This window comes from Ranitomeya variabilis, chromosome 8 (genome assembly GCF_051348905.1).
Source record: "Ranitomeya variabilis isolate aRanVar5 chromosome 8, aRanVar5.hap1, whole genome shotgun sequence".
Lineage (NCBI taxonomy): Eukaryota > Metazoa > Chordata > Amphibia > Anura > Dendrobatidae > Ranitomeya > Ranitomeya variabilis.
Window position 1 is genome coordinate 21,111,513 of NC_135239.1, and position 18,136 is coordinate 21,129,648.

An 18,136-nucleotide genomic window follows, 5' to 3' on the forward strand; every position below is an offset into this window, starting at 1 on the left:
AGGGATTATTTATATATTAATGCCTATAAATTTAGAGTGGGATGTCAGACAAGCTCCTGTAGATGCAATGCGAAGGTGTCCAAGTACTTTTATCCATACAATATATGTCAGCTTACAGATACATGAGCTGCAGACCTGCTGTAGCTCAGGAGCGCCAGAGTATTTCTCAATCGCCAATATTAGTAAATATGACCCATTGTATACAGTTCACATACATTTCCATAGTATGGCCGCTGTGGGTTCTGTTTTATTATGAGAACCTTGACACCGGCTTAATCATTAACAGCGTAACTTGTAGGTCTATGTGCCATGACACCGAATTACAACAGTGCGCTGTCAGCTGGTGCTCAGCGAAGACGTGCAGACTGAAAGCTCCAGCGATAGCAACATGCTCAGCCATACGTTGTGCAGCCCTGTCCAGTCCAGGTAAGAGAAAGAGGTGGGAAATGGCAAAAGACATGCATTACTATTATTGCTTTCATCATTGTTATTTTATTTTTGTACTATTTGTATCAATGTTATGTTTTCATTGACAGTTAGTGTTCATATGAATAGTGTTTCTCCTGTATGAACAGTCTATTAATTTGGATTTCCATGCGATAGATACAGTATAGAGAGATACAGTATAGGTAGATTGATTTTGATACTTCTTTGCGTTGCCACGAAAGACATACCGTACATGCAATTTTTGATTTGTGTTTTTCAATAGTAGTAGATACATTTACCCCCCTTTATTTTTGTGAGCATACTCCAATATCTAAAACAAAATGTCAGAAAAAAATACAATTGTGATTTTAAAGTCTTCTTATTAAAGCCTCACTGACAACACCCTCATGATTGCAGACACAGATATCATTGACGTTATTTATAACACTGCAGTATGAAAGCAATGCATGCTGTAAAAGTTGCTGTATCTGTATTGTTATTGCTCTGCATGCGATTAGTTTAGTTCTGCTTCATTTCCCGTTATCATAACAATCTGCAGACACTGCTCAGGTGGTAAGTGACACGTCGCCAGCACTCAATTACAGGTGATAATAACTCGTAGGCCAGGAGTCACACATTTTCCTAATATTCTGTACACATAGTGCAAAGTAACAGCTGTCAACCTCTGAACATCTATACCAGGAACATCAGGATGCCCTGTAGATTCATATAAAGTAGAAGTATGTTCAATTCTCAACAACGTTTATATACAAAATTGTTCTACATAAAAAGTGGTTACTCTTTACACACTTTACATAACTTATTGTGTTCTGATCCTGAGTTATGGTACAGCCTGTATTATACTCCAGAGCTGCACTCACTATTCTGCTGGTGCAGTCACTGTGTACATACATTACATTACTGATCCTGTACTGATCCTGAGTTACATCCTGTATTAAACCTTAGAGCTGCACTCACTATTCTGCTGGTGCAGTCACTATGTACATACATTACATTACTGAACCTATGCTGATCCTGAGTTATGTCCTGTATTATACTGCAGAGCTGCAATCACTATTCTGTTCAGCTCTGGAATATTATACAAGATGTAACTAGAGATCAGTACAGGGTAAGCAATGTAATGTATGCACACAGTGACTGCAGCAGAAGATTAGTGAGTGCAGCTCTGGAGTATAATACAGGATATAACTCAGGATCAGTAATGTAATGTATGTACACAGTGACTGCACCAGGAGAATAGTGAGTGCAGCTCTGGAGTATAATACAGGATGTAACTCAGGATCAGTAATGTAATGTATGTACACAGTGACTGCACCAGCAGAATAGTGAGTGCAGCTCTGGAGTATAATACAGGATGTAACTCAGGATCAGTAATGTATGTACACAGTGACTGCACCAAGAGAATAGTGAGTGCAGCTCTGGAGTATAATACAGGATGTAACTCAGGATCAGTAATGTAATGTATGTACACAGTGACTGCACCAGCAGAATAGTGAGTGCAGCTCTGGAGTATAATACAGGATGTAACTCAGGATCAGTAATGTAATGTATGTACACAGTGACTGCACCAGCAGAATAGTGAGTGCAGCTCTGGAGTATAATACACGATGTAACTCAGGATCAGTAATGTAATGTATGTACACAGTGACTGCACCAGCAGAATAGTGAGTGCAGCTCTGGAGTATAATACAGGATGTAACTCAGGGTCAGTAATGTAATGTATGTACACAGTGACTCCACCAGCAGAATAGCGAGTGCAGCTCTGGAGTATAATACAGGATGTAACTCAGGATCAGTAATGTAATGTATATACACAGTGACTGCACCAGCAGAATAGTGAGTGCAGCTCTGGAGTATAATACAGGATGTAACTCAGGATCAGTAATGTAATGTATGTACACAGTGACTGCACCAGGAGAATAGTGAGTGCAGCTCTGGAGTATAATACAGGATGTAACTCAGGATCAGTAATGTAATGTATGTACACAGTGAATCCACCAGCAGAATAGTGAGTGCAGCTCTGGAGTATAATACAGCATATATCACAGGATCAGTAATGTAATGTATGTACACAGTGACTGCACCAGCAGAATAGTGAGTGCAGCTCTGGGGTATAATACAGGATGTAACTCAGGATCAGTAATGTAATGTATGTACACAGTGACTGCACCAGCAGAATAGTGAGTGCAGCTCTGGAGTATAATACAGCATGTATCTTCAGATCAGTACAGGATCAGTAATGTAATGTATGTACACAGTGACTGTACCAGCAGAATAGTGAGTGCAGCTCTGGGGTATAATACAGGATGTAACTCAGGATCAGTACAGGATCAGTAATGTATGTACACAGTGACTGCACCAGCAGAATAGTGAGTGCAGCTCAGGAGTTTAATGTAATGCATTCACAAAATGAATGTTAATCTGGCACTTAATGGTCTGGAAATCTTTGTTAGATATAATTTATTTAAATTTTATTTTTGGCTCATTGTTCGCATCTTCAGTTTTAGGGTACAAGTTCTCTGAGAACGATGAAGTAAGGATCACAGGATGAGCCTGCAGAAAGTGCTGGAGGGTTGCCTTCTAGTTGGTGTTTAGGGAGGAAGCAGTTAACCTGATATTGCACACCTTGGCTGACGCTGCATGAGGGCAGCTGTGTTTGTAAACTGCGCTGTGCGTTTTTCTATCTGTAGGTCACTGGGTTTTCCTGTTTTATCTCAGATCTTTCTTCTATCTGTGTATACACAGCCCTTTGAACTCCCATTTCATAAAGTGCAACCACAGTTTCCATTGACTAGTGACAGCGTCCATAGTGCAAGCCCAAAAGGTGTGTGCGTGACGTGGATACAAATACAGGATAACAGCTAAACGTTTGGACATGGCACGTGCACTAAATATGACAGGATGGCAAATATATACATATAATGTTACATGAACGGAAAAAAAAATCACTTATTTAGTGTCACTATTTATTATGGGGCTGTATAGCAAAACTTGGTGTGCGGCTCCCAGTTCACTAGAGTTTAAAGGGAACCTGTCACCCCGTTTTTTCCGTATGAGATAAAAATACTGTTAAATAGGGCCTGAGCGGTGCATTACAATAGTGTATTTTGTGGACCCCGATTCCCCACCTATGCTGCCGAAATACGTTACCAAAGTAGCCGTTTTCGCTTGTCAATCAGACTGGTCTGGTCAGATGGGCGTGGTGTCTTCCCCCAGATCTTGCTAAGTTTTACGTTGGTGGCATAGTGGTTTGCGCATGCCCAAGTCCAGAATCCACTGCACAGGGGGGGGAAAAGAGCGCGATCTGCGCTATTCCCCTGGTGATCGGTGGGGGCGGCCATCTTCCTGTGGCCGCGCGTGCGCAGATGGAGCGCTCTGCTGCCCGGGGCTTCAGGAAAATGGCCGCGGGATGCCGCGCGTGCGCAGATGGAGATCGCGGCGGCCATTTTCCTGAAGCAGAGATGCGAACTCTGCTTCAGGAAAATGGCCGCCGCGATCTCCATCTGCGCACGTTTTCCTGAAGATACACCAAAACCAGGTAGAGATGCTTACCTGTCTGAATGGGCCTCAGTACAAATGCACAAGCAGGGTGCAGCGGACCCAAATAAAATAGCAAATGCACAGGTGCAATACCTAATGAAACAGCCAGCCTTCAATCAGGGTTTGGCCGTGTGGTACACTGATGCACTAAGATAAAAACTCTGTATGTGGCATGTTCACACAAGGAATGCAAGCATCTGGCTGCAGCCTATTAATGACGCCCTATGGCAGGCTGCCCAGTGCTAAAATGCATCCTGTGCGAACAGAGGCCACAGTGGACAGAACAATTTGGGCCCAACTGCACCCTGCAAAAAATATACGAACAAAACATATAAATATATGTAAGGTATTAGTTGATATTCTGGCCATAATATACAAGCTGGCAACCCGCGCCAAGGGTCCTTACGATTTGCCAGTCCTACTCTAACATGAAAAACACCAAAAAGGAAAAATTCAAGAAAATACACCAAATACAGGTAGAGATGCTTACCTGTGGGCCGGCTGTTTCATTAGGTATTGCACCTGTGCATTTGCTATTTTATTTGGGTCCGCTGCACCCTGCTTGTGCATTTGTATTGAGGCCCATTCAGACAGGTAAGCATCTCTACCTGTTTTTGGTGTATTTTCTTGAATTTTTCCTTTTTGGTGTTTTTCATTTTCCTGAAGCCCCGGGCAGCAGAGCGCTCCATCTGCGCACGCGCGGCCACAGGAAGATGGCCGCCCCCACCGATCACCAGGGGAATAGCGCAGATCGCGCTCTTTTCCCTCCCCTGTGCAGTGGATTCTGGACTTGGACATGCGCAAACCACTACGCCACCAACGTAAAAATAAGCAAGATCTGGGGGAAGACACCACGCCCATCTGACCAGACCAGTCTGATTGACAGGCGAAAACGGCTACTTTGGTAACGTATTTCGGCAGCATAGGTGGGGAATCGGGGTCCACAAAATACTCTATTGTAATGCACAGCTCAGGCCCTATTTAACAGTATTTTTATCTCATACGGAAAAAACGGGGTGACAGATTCCCTTTAATGATAATTTTTGTCTGTTCCCCTTACTCAATTTCCCAGCAACATTCATCTCCCCACTTTCAGCCTTCATCATCAGACATAATATTCACCTCTGAGTGGAAACAGACCCTCATAGTGACTATTAGGGCTCATACTCACTTGCGAGCAAAATGGACGAGTGCAATCCGATAAAAAATCAGATTGCACTCGGACCAATGTTATTCAATAGTTGACATCTCATTTGCGATTTTTTTCTCAGGCGAAATAGGACTGAGAAAATAGTTGCAGCATGGTGCGAGTCTCGCCAATGCAAGTCAATGGGTGCGAGAAAAAAAAAACGGACGGAATACGGACCATCCGTTTTCCGTCCGTTTTTTACAGATACCTTACCATTCTGTGGCATAGAACACTGTAAATGGTCCTGTAAATTTTATAAAAGTAGTTGCTGAGAAAAAAAACGCATTACATACGGATGTCATATGGATGTAAAAATCGCATTGAACTCGCATGACAATCACATGGTTTGCATCCAATTTTTTTCGGTCCAGATTACGGACCATTTTTTTTCTCACAAGTGAGTATGAGCGCTTACTCTTATTAACCTCTTTCCGTTGTGATCAATTGGAGTTTCTGTACTTCGCTTTTTTTCTCACTTTATTCCAAGATCCATAACTTTTTATATCAACATATGATGGCTTGTTGTTTTTTTTAACGTGTGACAAGTTGTAGATTTGAATGACACCATTCACTTCTACATCCGATAATCACATAGAAAATAAATGGAGCAGAGGTCGAGCTTCCCCACCACCACTACATTCAAGACGAGGCTCTGTGGTTTTCGAGATCCAAAGCCCCATTCTCTTTATCGCTGGTTTCCCAGCAGTCAGTAACTTATCTTCTATCCTTTTGGAAAAGCTCCTTTGCAATCTATATGATAAAATCTATTTGCATATCTGCATGCATAATTAGATATTATACTGCAAAACTATGATGAAATCTGTAAAAGTTTTTTTTTTATCTCCTGTGTTGATGTACTCTTACCCTGTTTGCCTTCTATCTTCAAATTTAGGTTCATTTTTACTATACTAGTACTATTATAATATATTTTTTGAACTAATCTACATTTATTAATTGTATTGTTACTTAATAGTTACATAGGTTGATCTTGATGGACCTAGATCTTTTTTCAACCTTTCTCCACTAACTGTACTTGTTGTCACTAATTTAACTATAACCAGCGTTGGGATCGCGAGATTTTATATCTCTTTTTATACATCCCAAAATATTGTTTGCTTTTGCAGCTGCTGCTTGACATTGAGTGCTGCTGCTCAGCTTACTTGTTTCTATTTTTTAATATTTCATTTGGTTCTTATTTTTTTATTATGTTTTCAGATGTTGCACAATGGACAAACCAGAAACGATTCCTCAAAGAAAGAACGATGGAATATTCCCCCCAACAGACTACAAAGTGAGCATTTATTTGTATAAAGTGGAGTTAAAGAGCTATCTTTAGGATATGCCAGATTGGTGATGTTCCAATACCTAATGCCAGACCGATCAACCGATTGCAGGACCTGTGGCCCCCAGAATTATGCAGTATATGGAGCCAGTGCAGCGCAGCTCCATACACTGTGTAGTTGTCACCTCTGGTAGCACAAGTCTAACTAAACCACATAACGAAATCACATAACTATACAACATGCGTTTCTATGTTCATTTTCTTAAATAAGCTGTAGTTTTAGTTTTCATCAAATTAATTTGAGGCTATGTGCACACGCTGCAGATTACTTTGCAGATTTTTCTGGACTGATTTTGGTAAATTACCGCATTTTTTTTTTTTTTTTTTGCGGTTTTTGTGCAGATTCCACCTGCGGTTTTACACCTGCGGATTCCTAGTATGGAGCAGGTGTAAACCGCTGCGGAATCCGCACAAAGAATTGACATGCTGCGGAATAAACAACGCTACTTTTCTGCGCATTTTTTTTCCGCAGCATGTGCACTGCGGATTTTGTTTTCCATAGTAGTTTTTTATATGGTACTGTAAAAGCATGGAAAACTGCTGTGAATCCGCAGCGGCCAATCCGCTGCAGATCCGCAGCAAAATCCGCAGCGTGTGCACATACCCTTCATTCTCTCTAGTACTTCTGTAAATAAAAGCTGGAATATGATTGCTCGCTATAGTCTGTTTTTCCCTTTTATCAGTCTTGCAACATTTCATTGTTAACATATCTAAAACAAATTCTGAATTTTGCAGGAGACGCATAAAAGCCGCCAGACTCGCGTCCACAATGACCTGAACTGCCCGGTGTGTCTTCAAACAGCGACATCCCCAGTGGAGACCAACTGTGGCCATTTATTCTGCGGTGAGTCACGGTCTCTTGAAATAATCAAACCTCTTTATTTGCATCGTCGGTTGTCATTAAATTGGGCTGAAGGTCAATAAATGGTATACAGTAGGTTGCAATTATCGGATCAGAGAATGGTGGATTATTGTCAGAACTGAAACCCAGCCTTTGCTACAAGAGAATCAGTAAAATACTGTCACCTTTATTAAAATCATCATTTACAGAAATGCAGTTGCCACTATATGCATGCGGTGCAGTGCCCTAATGGGACCCTGATTGTAAATTAGCAGGCAGAAATGTGGCCATCACGGTCTCCATCTTCTTCCCTGTTACCTTCCGGCTTCACCTTCAATCCCCCATGGGACGTTTGGGAGGCAGCTCATTGGATACCGCAAAACAAAATTAATTTTAAGTTCAGTAGGAATAGAGAAAGTTGGGGGTCTACCTCCATTTACGGTGGGCTTGCCATAGTCTATGTGCTTGCAGCATGCATCCCGCCATTTTTAGGCATGGGGGGTAAAATGCAATCATAAACTTTCAAAAAAGAAAAGAGAATAATTTCCATTACAGATATTGTGCAATATCTTGTTAAAGTCAATGATCGGTCTCCCCTGAGCTGTCCACCCCTCCTTCATCTACACAAATGTGGCAATAGGCAAACCAGAGACAACCAGCCACAACAAACTACACGCTGCATCATTGTGACAATGAATGGAATTATTTTAGGTTGGTATTTTTTGCTTTATTAGATGCATCATTCACATAAAACTCATAGTAGAATAAATAAGCCAGTGCCATGTAATCTACATAATTGCCCATGACATGAAGAAAACAATAGATCTCTGACATCTCCAAGGATGGGGCATGCACCAAAATCAAAGGGGTCTATGGTGTCCAGTGACCAGTACTGGATATAAGTGGTGGGGGGTTGGTGACGCTAGACTCAGGACCTCCTCTTTACTTTCTCGGCATTGCCACACATGGTACGGCACACAAGGGTAATGTTGGTGCAGTTTAGTGATGGGGTCAATGGAACATGTACCTGTCACGTAGGTAAACATGACCCACTATCGATGCTGCCCTTGAAATAGAACTTGGAAAGATTAATTTATTGCAACATCAAAGTTAATAAAGTCAGTTCTGAACAAATTCTGTGGAGATAGGTAAAGGAATGTGCAGCTAAATCATTTACCAGACAATGTAATATATAATCTATATACAAAGTTGTATTACTTTATAAATACATGACACCACTTATTTTATATCGATCATGACTAACATCCTGTATTATACTCCAGAGCTGCCCTCACTATTCTGCTGGTGCAGTCACTGTGTACATACATTACATTACTGATCCTGAGTTACATCCTGTATTATACTCCAGAGCTGCACTCACTATTCTGCTGGTGCAGTCACTGTGTACATACATTACATTACTGATCCTGAGTTACATCCTGTATTATACCCCAGAGCTGCCCTCACTATTCTGCTGGTGCAGTCACTGTGTACATACATTACATTACTGATCCTGAGTTACATCCTGTATTATACCCCAGAGCTGCCCTCACTATTCTGCTGGTGCAGTCACTGTGTACATACATTACATTACTGATCCTGAGTTACATCCTGTATTATACCCCAGAGCTGCCCTCACTATTCTGCTGGTGCAGTCACTGTGTACATACATTACTGATCCTGAGTTACATCCTGTATTATACTCCAGAGCTGCCCTCACTATTCTGCTGGTGCAGTCACTGTGTACATACATTACATTACTGATCCTGAGTTACATCCTGTATTATACTCCAGAGCCGCACTCACTATTCTGCTGGTGCAGTCACTGTGTACATACATTACATTACTGATCCTGAGTTACATCCTGTATTATACTCCAGAGCCGCAATCACTATTCTGCTGGTGCAGTCACTGTGTAAATACATTACATCACTTACCCTGCACTAGTCCCGAGTTACATCCTGTATTATACTCCAGAGCTGCACTCACTGTGCATATGTAGTGTGTGTGTATATGTATATATATATATATATATATATATATATATATATATATATATATATATATATATATATATATATATTATTATTATTATTTATTGTTATAGCGCCATTTATTCCATGGCGCTTTACAAGTGAGGAGGGGTATACATAATAACAAGTACAATAATCTTGAACAATACAAGTCATAACTGGTACAGTAGGAGAGAGGACCCTGCCCGCGAAGGCTCACAATCTACAAGGGATGGGTGAGAATACAGTAGGTGAGGGTAGAGATATATATACACACTACACAGGTATATAGATATATATACACACTACATACCCTTAGGGGGTCAGACATGGGGTTTTCTTGTTAATAAGTCTAAAAGCCCCCTGCTGCTTTCCTGTAAAGAGATTTAGTGTAACTGAGTTTACTTTTAATATTTTTCCCACAAACTGCAGTATAATATATGATGAGCTGACAAAAGAGAACAATGTCACATCCAGACCCTGTGATCATTTACTAGCAGCAGGACAAGGTCATTGTGTCCTGTAGCAAAAGATGATCAAGAGCCCAGAACCTAAGGCGATGCAATCACAGTGCAAATAATGGGAATGCTGTGTAATGATGAGGCAACGAACTTCTCCTCCTGCAATCCAGCAATGGACGGGTTAAAGTCTTGTCAGTTTAGTTATGCATTGCATCTCCAGAAACCCCTGCTAATGGCGCTACTGATTCCTGACCTAAAAAAAAGTGTGAGGCTTAAAGTTTTCATTCACATTTGATTTGCTGGCTATTAATAAACCTTGTGCCTTGTTTTTGGCAAAGCTGCTGCAAATCGTGCTGGGCCAGTGAGACGAGTCTTATGAGCGCCCCCTACTGTTTAGTTAAGGCAAACGCTTCTCCAGAAAATAATATGGGTTTGGGTAAATTTACACTCAAGTCAATGTGACCAATTAATGTTTCCATTCACTGACAACAAACAAGACATCTTAAACGGTAGAGAAAATAAAACGTGAATACTTGCATAACCATAGCCAGATTCAAGGGGGCCTAAAACTATTTATGATCCAAACTGTTTAGTCATTATTCATCACTAAGTCACTTAAGTTGTGTTTGAATTTTACTCTTTTTTTTTTTAGCCAGAGGCCTGTAAAGAACAGAAGTAGATAGATGATAATAAATGCATGATAGATAATTGATAGATAATAGATAGATGATAGATGATGGATAGATAAGATAGATAAATGATAGATAATGATAGATACATAATTTATATAGATGATGATATGCAGCGTATATATATAGAGAGCTGATATATAGATAATTGATTGATAGATTCATAATATAGATAGATGATAGATAATAGATAGATTATAGATAATAGCTAATAGATAGATAATAGATGATAGATTCATAATATAGATAGATAATAGCTAGATATGATAGATAGATGATAGATAGATGATAGATAGATGATAGATAGATGATAGATACATAATATATATATATATATATAGATGATGATATACAGTGTGTGTGTGTATATATATAAGAGAGAGAAAGCTGATAGATAATTAATTGATAGATGATAGACTCATAATATAAATAGATAAATAGATAGATAGATGATAGATAATAGATAGATGATAGATTCATAATATAGATAGATAATAGATGATAGATAGATAATAGATAGATAGATGATAGATAGATAATAGCTAGATGATAGATAATAGATAGATGATAGATAGATCATGGATAGATAATAGATTTATAATATAGATAGATAATAGATAGATGATAGATAATAGATAGATAGATAAATAGATGATTGATAGATAATAGATAGATGATAGAAGATAGATAGATAGATAGATAAATAGATGATTGATAGATAATAGATAGATGATAGAAGATAGATAGATAGATAAATAGATGATAGATAGATAGATGATAGATAGATCGCCACATGGGCTATTAAAGAGCACCTTTTTTCTACTTTATCATGGTGTGCTGCCTCAATCTTTTTTGATTTTTAGATAGATAGATACTGTAGATAGATAGATAATAGATCCGGTAAAGAGGCATCAGTTATGACCTTTTTTATTGATATGATTAGTCATGAAATAAAATACTGCTTGTCTCTTGACTTGGTATATAAAATAGTTGCACAGTCTGGGTACTGGAGGAAGTAGCTACATAGCTACAAAGAGTCAGAAAATGGGGTTTTATTTGCCTGCTGTATTCTGGAGCCAGCTGGACGGTCATCCTCAGGAAATGCCCGGGGTCTGGCGCACCGCCGCCTCCTTACAACAAACAATACCATGTTGCCGATGACAGGGACGGGCGCTCGGCCAAGTGAATAAGTCATTGTATACCTTAAAAAACTGTCACAAATCGTGAGCAGGAAACGTCTGAAGCAATTTCTTCTAATTCCTGCTCAGCTGCCCTTTCATTTTCACATTGATCCTAAAACATTTGTCCAGGAAACCGACAGGAAGCCCGGCCGCAAATATGTATTCAGCGTAATTAGCCGCTAGGACAAGTCTTGTTAATAAATGGAGACACCTGCGCAGAGGGCGAGGGGATACAAAATACTACACACATCCTCCTAGATTGAATTATTCACATACTAGCCAGTGTAACTCTTAAAGGGGTAGTTCAGTTTTTGTTTTTTTTTTTAAAATATACGATTACACTTTTACTCATCACTTACGTTTGGCATGATCCATTTGCCATATAAACTGGCTGCATACAAGAAGGGGTATGTGAGTACTCATGTGTACTGATATGCATGATACAGTCACATATCCACCTCTTCAGCAATAGAAGGCGTTTATACTCTATGACCCTATATCAGGTGCACGAATTATACTTAGATGATTATTATACTTATATTCTTTTTCTTATATCCTTAGGTCCCTGTCTGATGGAGTACTGGAAGCACGACCCCTGGTTAGGAACCATCAGTTGTCCCCTCTGCAGACAAAAAGTACGAGTTTCTATTTGTTTTAACCAATTTAAGCAACATTATGTAAATTCCTTTAATCCGTTGTCCAATCATCCTGAAAATATTCTTGAATATGGAGCAGGACAGTTATCTACACTGGGTACACTATAGACCAAAACTAAAGGGCCCGTCCCAGAAACAACATTTAAATAGTTATACCAAAAACATCCTCACAAAATAGGACATGCCTTCAAATAAATAGCTAAACACCTATAGAGAATATGAAGGAGTATATGATCCAATATATTCAAATATAAATAGTTTTTATTGAAAAATTACGACATGCATATCAAATTATAAAAAGATAACTATACACATATAAAAACAGAATACAGAACACACTGAGCTGTAATCCTATAAGGCAATGAATCTGGTATGCGGATCAGGGCTATAACTCGTAAAATAGAATATACATGTATTAGATGTGACATATAATATGCAACAGGTTTTTCTATCTAAGCCCATAAATACATACCCAGAAAAATGCCATTGAATTGTGAAATGTATACAGTATAGTAATAGCGTTACTTACTCAAATAGTGTCCAAGTATATCCATAGGTCCTATCCCCTAATATGGCCGTATGAGCAGGCAAATCAAGATTATGAATTACACTAAATCACTGGTACAATAATTAATATTCCCTGTGGCCATATTGTAGGAAGGAAAACACCAGGGCTACTGCACACCTCGACGCGCGTTTCACTGAGTAATGAGAAAGAAACAGTAGGTTACGGCATCGGAGAATAGGTGATATATGATGATCATAGGAAAACCCTTGTAATCCATGGGGCTCCTGGAGCTATTCTAAGCTTTTGTTCTAACAAGATGGTCCTGCATTCACTACAGGTGCATATGCTCTACGATGATTTTTGTGAAGTGCAGCAGCACGATAAGACGAGCCAAGCCATCAAACAAGACATCAGACGATATAACAATCGCTTCTCTGGAAAACCACGACCTGTAAGTATATGATTCAATTAAGGGCTCTTTCACACGTCCTGATATTTCCGGTACCGGGAAAAACCGGTACCGGAGATATCCGTGTCCGTATGTCCGTGTGCTCAAGTGGCACATACGTGCGGCATCCGTGTGCCGCCCGTGTGCCCCCTGAGGACCACACGGACCGTGCAGGAGAGACAGCGCTACACTAAGCGCTGTCCCCCCCGCATGTGGTGCTGAAGGCAGAATTCATCTCTTCTTCCCCGCCGGAGAGAAGAGATGAAAGATCTTTTTTTTTTTTTTTTCTGGGGGGGGGGGGGTGAAAAATAAAGTTTGCATGTGCCCCCGCGTCCCCCCCCCCCCAGTGCGCCGCCTGGCCTCTTGCCGCAGAAATACTCACCCGGCCAGCTCCTGCGATGTCTCCTGTGTCCTCTCCGCGCTGCCAGCTTCTCCTGTGCGAGCGGTCACGTGGTTACAGTCAGTGAATAATCCCTGACTGTAATGAGCGGTCCCACGTGACCGCTCACACAGGAGAAGCTGGCAGCGCGGAGAGGACACAGGAGACATCGCAGGAGCTGGCCGGGTGAGTATTTCTGCGGCAAGAGGCCAGGCGGCGCACTGGGGGGGGGGGGGGACGCGGGGGCACATGCAAACTTTATTATTCACCCCCCCCCCCAAAAAAAAAAAAAAAACAACAAACAAACAAACAAAAAAAAAACAACTTTCATTTCTTCTCTCCGGCGGGGAAGAAGAGATGAATTCCGCCTTCAGCACCACACGCGGGGGGGACAGCGCTTAGTGTAGCGCTGTCTCTCCTGCGGGCGGTACGTGCACACGGAGGAGGGTGCACACCGTTCTCCGTGTGCACGTGTGCTGTCCGTATTGTGGTCCGCGCTGCCGGTGGAAAACGGACATGTCGACGTGTTTTCAGCACGGACATACGGTCCGTGTGAAAACACGCACATGTGCATAGACCCATTCATTTGAATGGGTCTACGTGTGTCAGTGTCTCCGGTACCTGAGAAAACTGTCACTACACGTACCGGAGACACTGACGTGTGAAAGAGGCCTGAGGGCTGTCCCACACGTCCAGATAATTCCGGTACCGGAATAAATCGGTACCGGAGTTATCCGTGTCCGTGTGCCTGGGAACTCACAGAGGCCATACGTGCGGCACACGTGTGCCGCCCGTATGGCGAGTGGGTACCACACGGAGCGTGTGGTACCCACTCTGCATGGTGCTGAAGCTGCTGAAGCTGCGATTCATATCCTCTCTGCAGTAGCGTTTGCTGCAGAGAAAATATGAAGAATAGTGTTAAAAATAAAGATCCATGTGTCCGCCGCCCCCCCGCCCCCTGTGCGCCCCCCCGCTGGTCAGAAAATACTTACCCGCTCCCTCGCTGCTTCCTGGTCTGGCCGCGGCTTCTCCTGCATGCGGTCACGTGGGGCCGATAATTTACAGTCATGAATATGTGGCTCCACCTCCCATAGGGGCGGAGCCGACTATTCATGATTGTAAATGATCGGCCCCACGTGACCGCATACAGTAGGAGGCGCGGCCAGACCAGGAAGGAGCGAGGGAGCGGGTAAGTATTTTCTGACCAGCGGGGGGGGGCGCACAGGGGGTGGGGGGGCGCACAGGGGGTGGGGGGGCGGCGGACACATGGATCTTTATTTTTAACACTATTCTTCATATTTTCTCAACAGCAAACGCTGCTGGAGAGAAGATATGAATACCGGCTTCAGCACCATGTGGGGGGGACAGCGCTTACTGTAGCGCTGTCTCCTGCACGCACACGGACCCCAGACGGAGAATGTCCGTGTGAGGTCCGTGTTTTACGCGGACCCATTGACTCTATTGGGTCCGTGTAAAACGTGCGCTCCCACGAACACTGACATGTCTCCGTGTTTGGCACACGGAGACACGGTCCGCAAAAAATCAATGACATCTGAACAGATGCATTGATTTTTATGGGTCTACGTGTGTCAGTGTCTCCGGTACGTGAGGAAACTGTCACCTCACGTACCGGAGCCACTGACGTGTGAAACCGGCCTAACACTGTATGTTGTGAATGGTGGATCCTGTGTTATCTACTGTATATAGATGTGTTATCAGTCATTGTACAGGAGGAGGAGGTGAGCTGTGACATCACCTATTATGAATAGCGGATCCTGTGTTATTTATGTATTGTGTCCTTGTAATCCTGTCTGCTGTGATAATGAAATCAATATGGCGTAGTGATCTCTATAGAATAGGAAATGTTGACCTATTATAAAGATTCAAAACTTAAAAAAACATATATATGTTTAACATAAAATCTCTTGCCATTTTCTGATGACACATTCTATGTAACTCTGATAAGTAGTAGTGCTAACCCTGCAAAGAGGTTTCCACCAATAGACTTAATAGGAGAATCCGCAGTGCACCCAAGAAATAATACCAATGAATAGTATATATATATATATATATATATATATATATATATATATATATATATGTATATATATATATATATATATATATATATATATATATATATATATATATATATATATATATATATATATATATATATAATTTTCATATAAATAGATGTGGTGATAACCATGATGCATGAGGTTCTGACCTCCATTGTCATATTAAGTTTTGGTTATTTCATCTTTCGCTCTTTTCTCTGCAGCTCACCGACTACCTATATGACCTGCCATCACTTTTACACCTGGTGCTTAGGAGGATCTTCACTATGGGTGGACTTGTATGGATCTTCTGTATCAGGATAGTAGTATGCTCATTTGGGGCCATCATGTGTTTGTCTTCACCATTCGACGTCATCCCCGATCCTCTCTGTGGAATCCTCAGCACCATTGACGACCTCGTCGTCATCTTTCTTCTCCTGATCTGCATGATCAACATCTCACAACAGTTCAGGTCAGAAGGATTGGCCATGGTCCACACGGCCGCACAGAGTGTCTTGTCCGAGTCTTGACGTCTGCATAGACTTACTGTAGATATGATTGGACTCTACACAGATGTTACACGACCTTCCATGACAAATACTACAACCAAGCGGACCCTGGTATAATCTGATCTCACCCTATGTACAAAATAATTGTGGAATTTCAAGCCATTTTTACATGCAAATTGAAAGTGATGCTAAACCTAAAATCTGCTTTTTTTCATTTTACCAAAGACCTCCTCCTTGGCCAAGGGGGTGAGGTTTAGCAATATTTTGTCCTACTGTAGATAGGGGAGAGGCTCCTGCTGCAGCCATTTGTCTTGCAGCCATACACAGGAAAATCAGGAGCAGGAGGAGCGGGTGCATTGTGAAGACCCTGCAACACAAAGACCCTAATTCATCAAATCTGGCGTTTTGTACTCTGGTTTTGATGAAAGGTGCGCTGGAGTGATATGTGCCAAACTCATTAAGAAAAAAGTCGAGTAAATTTACTATATTTCAAGCACCTTTGCATAAATTTCTGATAAGTAGAGGCCACAAAAGATTTCTTTATTGATTTATCAATTTTTACTGATCAGCGGCAGAGATGTAAAGAGGAAGAGATGGGATGGATATTTTTTTTGTGAGTATTTTCTGTGTTTAGTTTTCATTTAATAGGATGGACTCATGATCTCTACTAATGCTGAGAACCTCTACCTTCATAGATGCGCCTGCTATCAGCCGCCCCTTTTATTAAGCTGCTGTAGTTTTATACTCTTCCCCTTTAAATGTCTTCTTCAAAGACTTATTGATTCATCTGTGAGGTTGTAACATAAGAAGAATGGGGATAGTGTAAATATTTTCTCTGTTTCTGTCCCATTGTACTTGAATGTATCATGTTACAGAATGTTTATTTGTAACTGTATTTATTGTGAATTAGTTACATATTACGTATCAATTCATTTTTTTGCAATAAAACATTGAAGATTTTGACTTTGGCATCTGTTATTGTTAAACACCTGGATCTTTTATCACTGTGTGCATCCATGACCTATGTATCTCTATGGTTACAGACTACAAATACTACCTTCAATATGTAGAAAGGTGGTGATAGGCTCCCTTAAAATTTTAGGCCAGAGATAAATATCCCTGACAACAAAAATTGAGTAAGCGAAATGAATAATTCTCCCCTGGCTTGTTTATAGATTCTCCTCGTTGCTGTTCTCATTTGTATCCTCCTGCCTATCTAGTCTCTGGCAGTATGACCTGTGATCCGGATAATAACCCCCGTTCTGTATTAATGGGGTGATCCTTAGAATAAACTACAGTCCGTGCAGCACAGCCAAAAAAAAAAGAAGGAAATGTATCCAAACAGACTTTATTCTGTGGCACCTAGCGGTCAATGTAAGGATCACAAGTTGTTGCATGAGTGCATGCGGCAAACAAGCGTTTTTTTTTTTCAAATGTTCTTTCTGATACTTTTTTAAATAGTTCTAGCATAATTCAGTGCCGCCATCTATATATATAATTGTCTAAGGGTTTTTCCGTCTGTCTGTCTGTCTGTCCTGGAAATCCCGCGTCTCTGATTGGTCGAGGCCGCCAGGCCTCGACCAATCAGCGACGGGCACAGCATGGCGACGATGATGTCATAATGGAAATCCCGCATCTCTGATTGGTCGAGGCCGCCAGGCGACGGGCACAGTATCAACGTAGGTCATAATGGTTGCCATGGCGACGATGATGTCATAAAGGTTGCCTCGACCAATCAGCGACGGGCACAGTCTGCCGCGAATCACATACTACGGGGACATGCATATTCTAGAATACCCGATGCTTTAGAATCGGGCCACAGTCTAGTCTTATAATAATCCCCTCCTAGCACATCCACTGCATGTCCCATATTG

The 18,136-nt window shown here is 41.3% G+C and overlaps 1 protein-coding gene across 4 annotated transcripts; it reads left to right on the forward strand.

The window, feature by feature from the left end:
- Nucleotides 1–328: 328 nt before the first annotated feature.
- On the forward strand, nucleotides 329–17,218 carry LOC143788045 (E3 ubiquitin-protein ligase RNF170-like). Of its 4 annotated transcripts, none has more exons than XM_077277386.1 (6): nucleotides 329–426; nucleotides 6,392–6,467; nucleotides 7,254–7,362; nucleotides 12,264–12,337; nucleotides 13,204–13,317; nucleotides 15,978–17,218. In XM_077277386.1, exons 1-6 carry the CDS (start codon nucleotides 389–391, stop codon nucleotides 16,281–16,283), a joined length of 717 nt encoding a protein of 238 aa, XP_077133501.1. In that variant the 5' UTR covers nucleotides 329–388; the 3' UTR covers nucleotides 16,284–17,218. The 4 variants fall into 4 exon arrangements, with proteins under 4 accessions (XP_077133501.1, XP_077133503.1, XP_077133500.1 ...); XM_077277388.1 differs by lacking the exon at nucleotides 329–426 and adding an exon at nucleotides 4,654–4,891; XM_077277385.1 differs by lacking the exon at nucleotides 329–426 and adding an exon at nucleotides 5,377–5,573.
- Nucleotides 17,219–18,136: the final 918 nt, after the last annotated feature.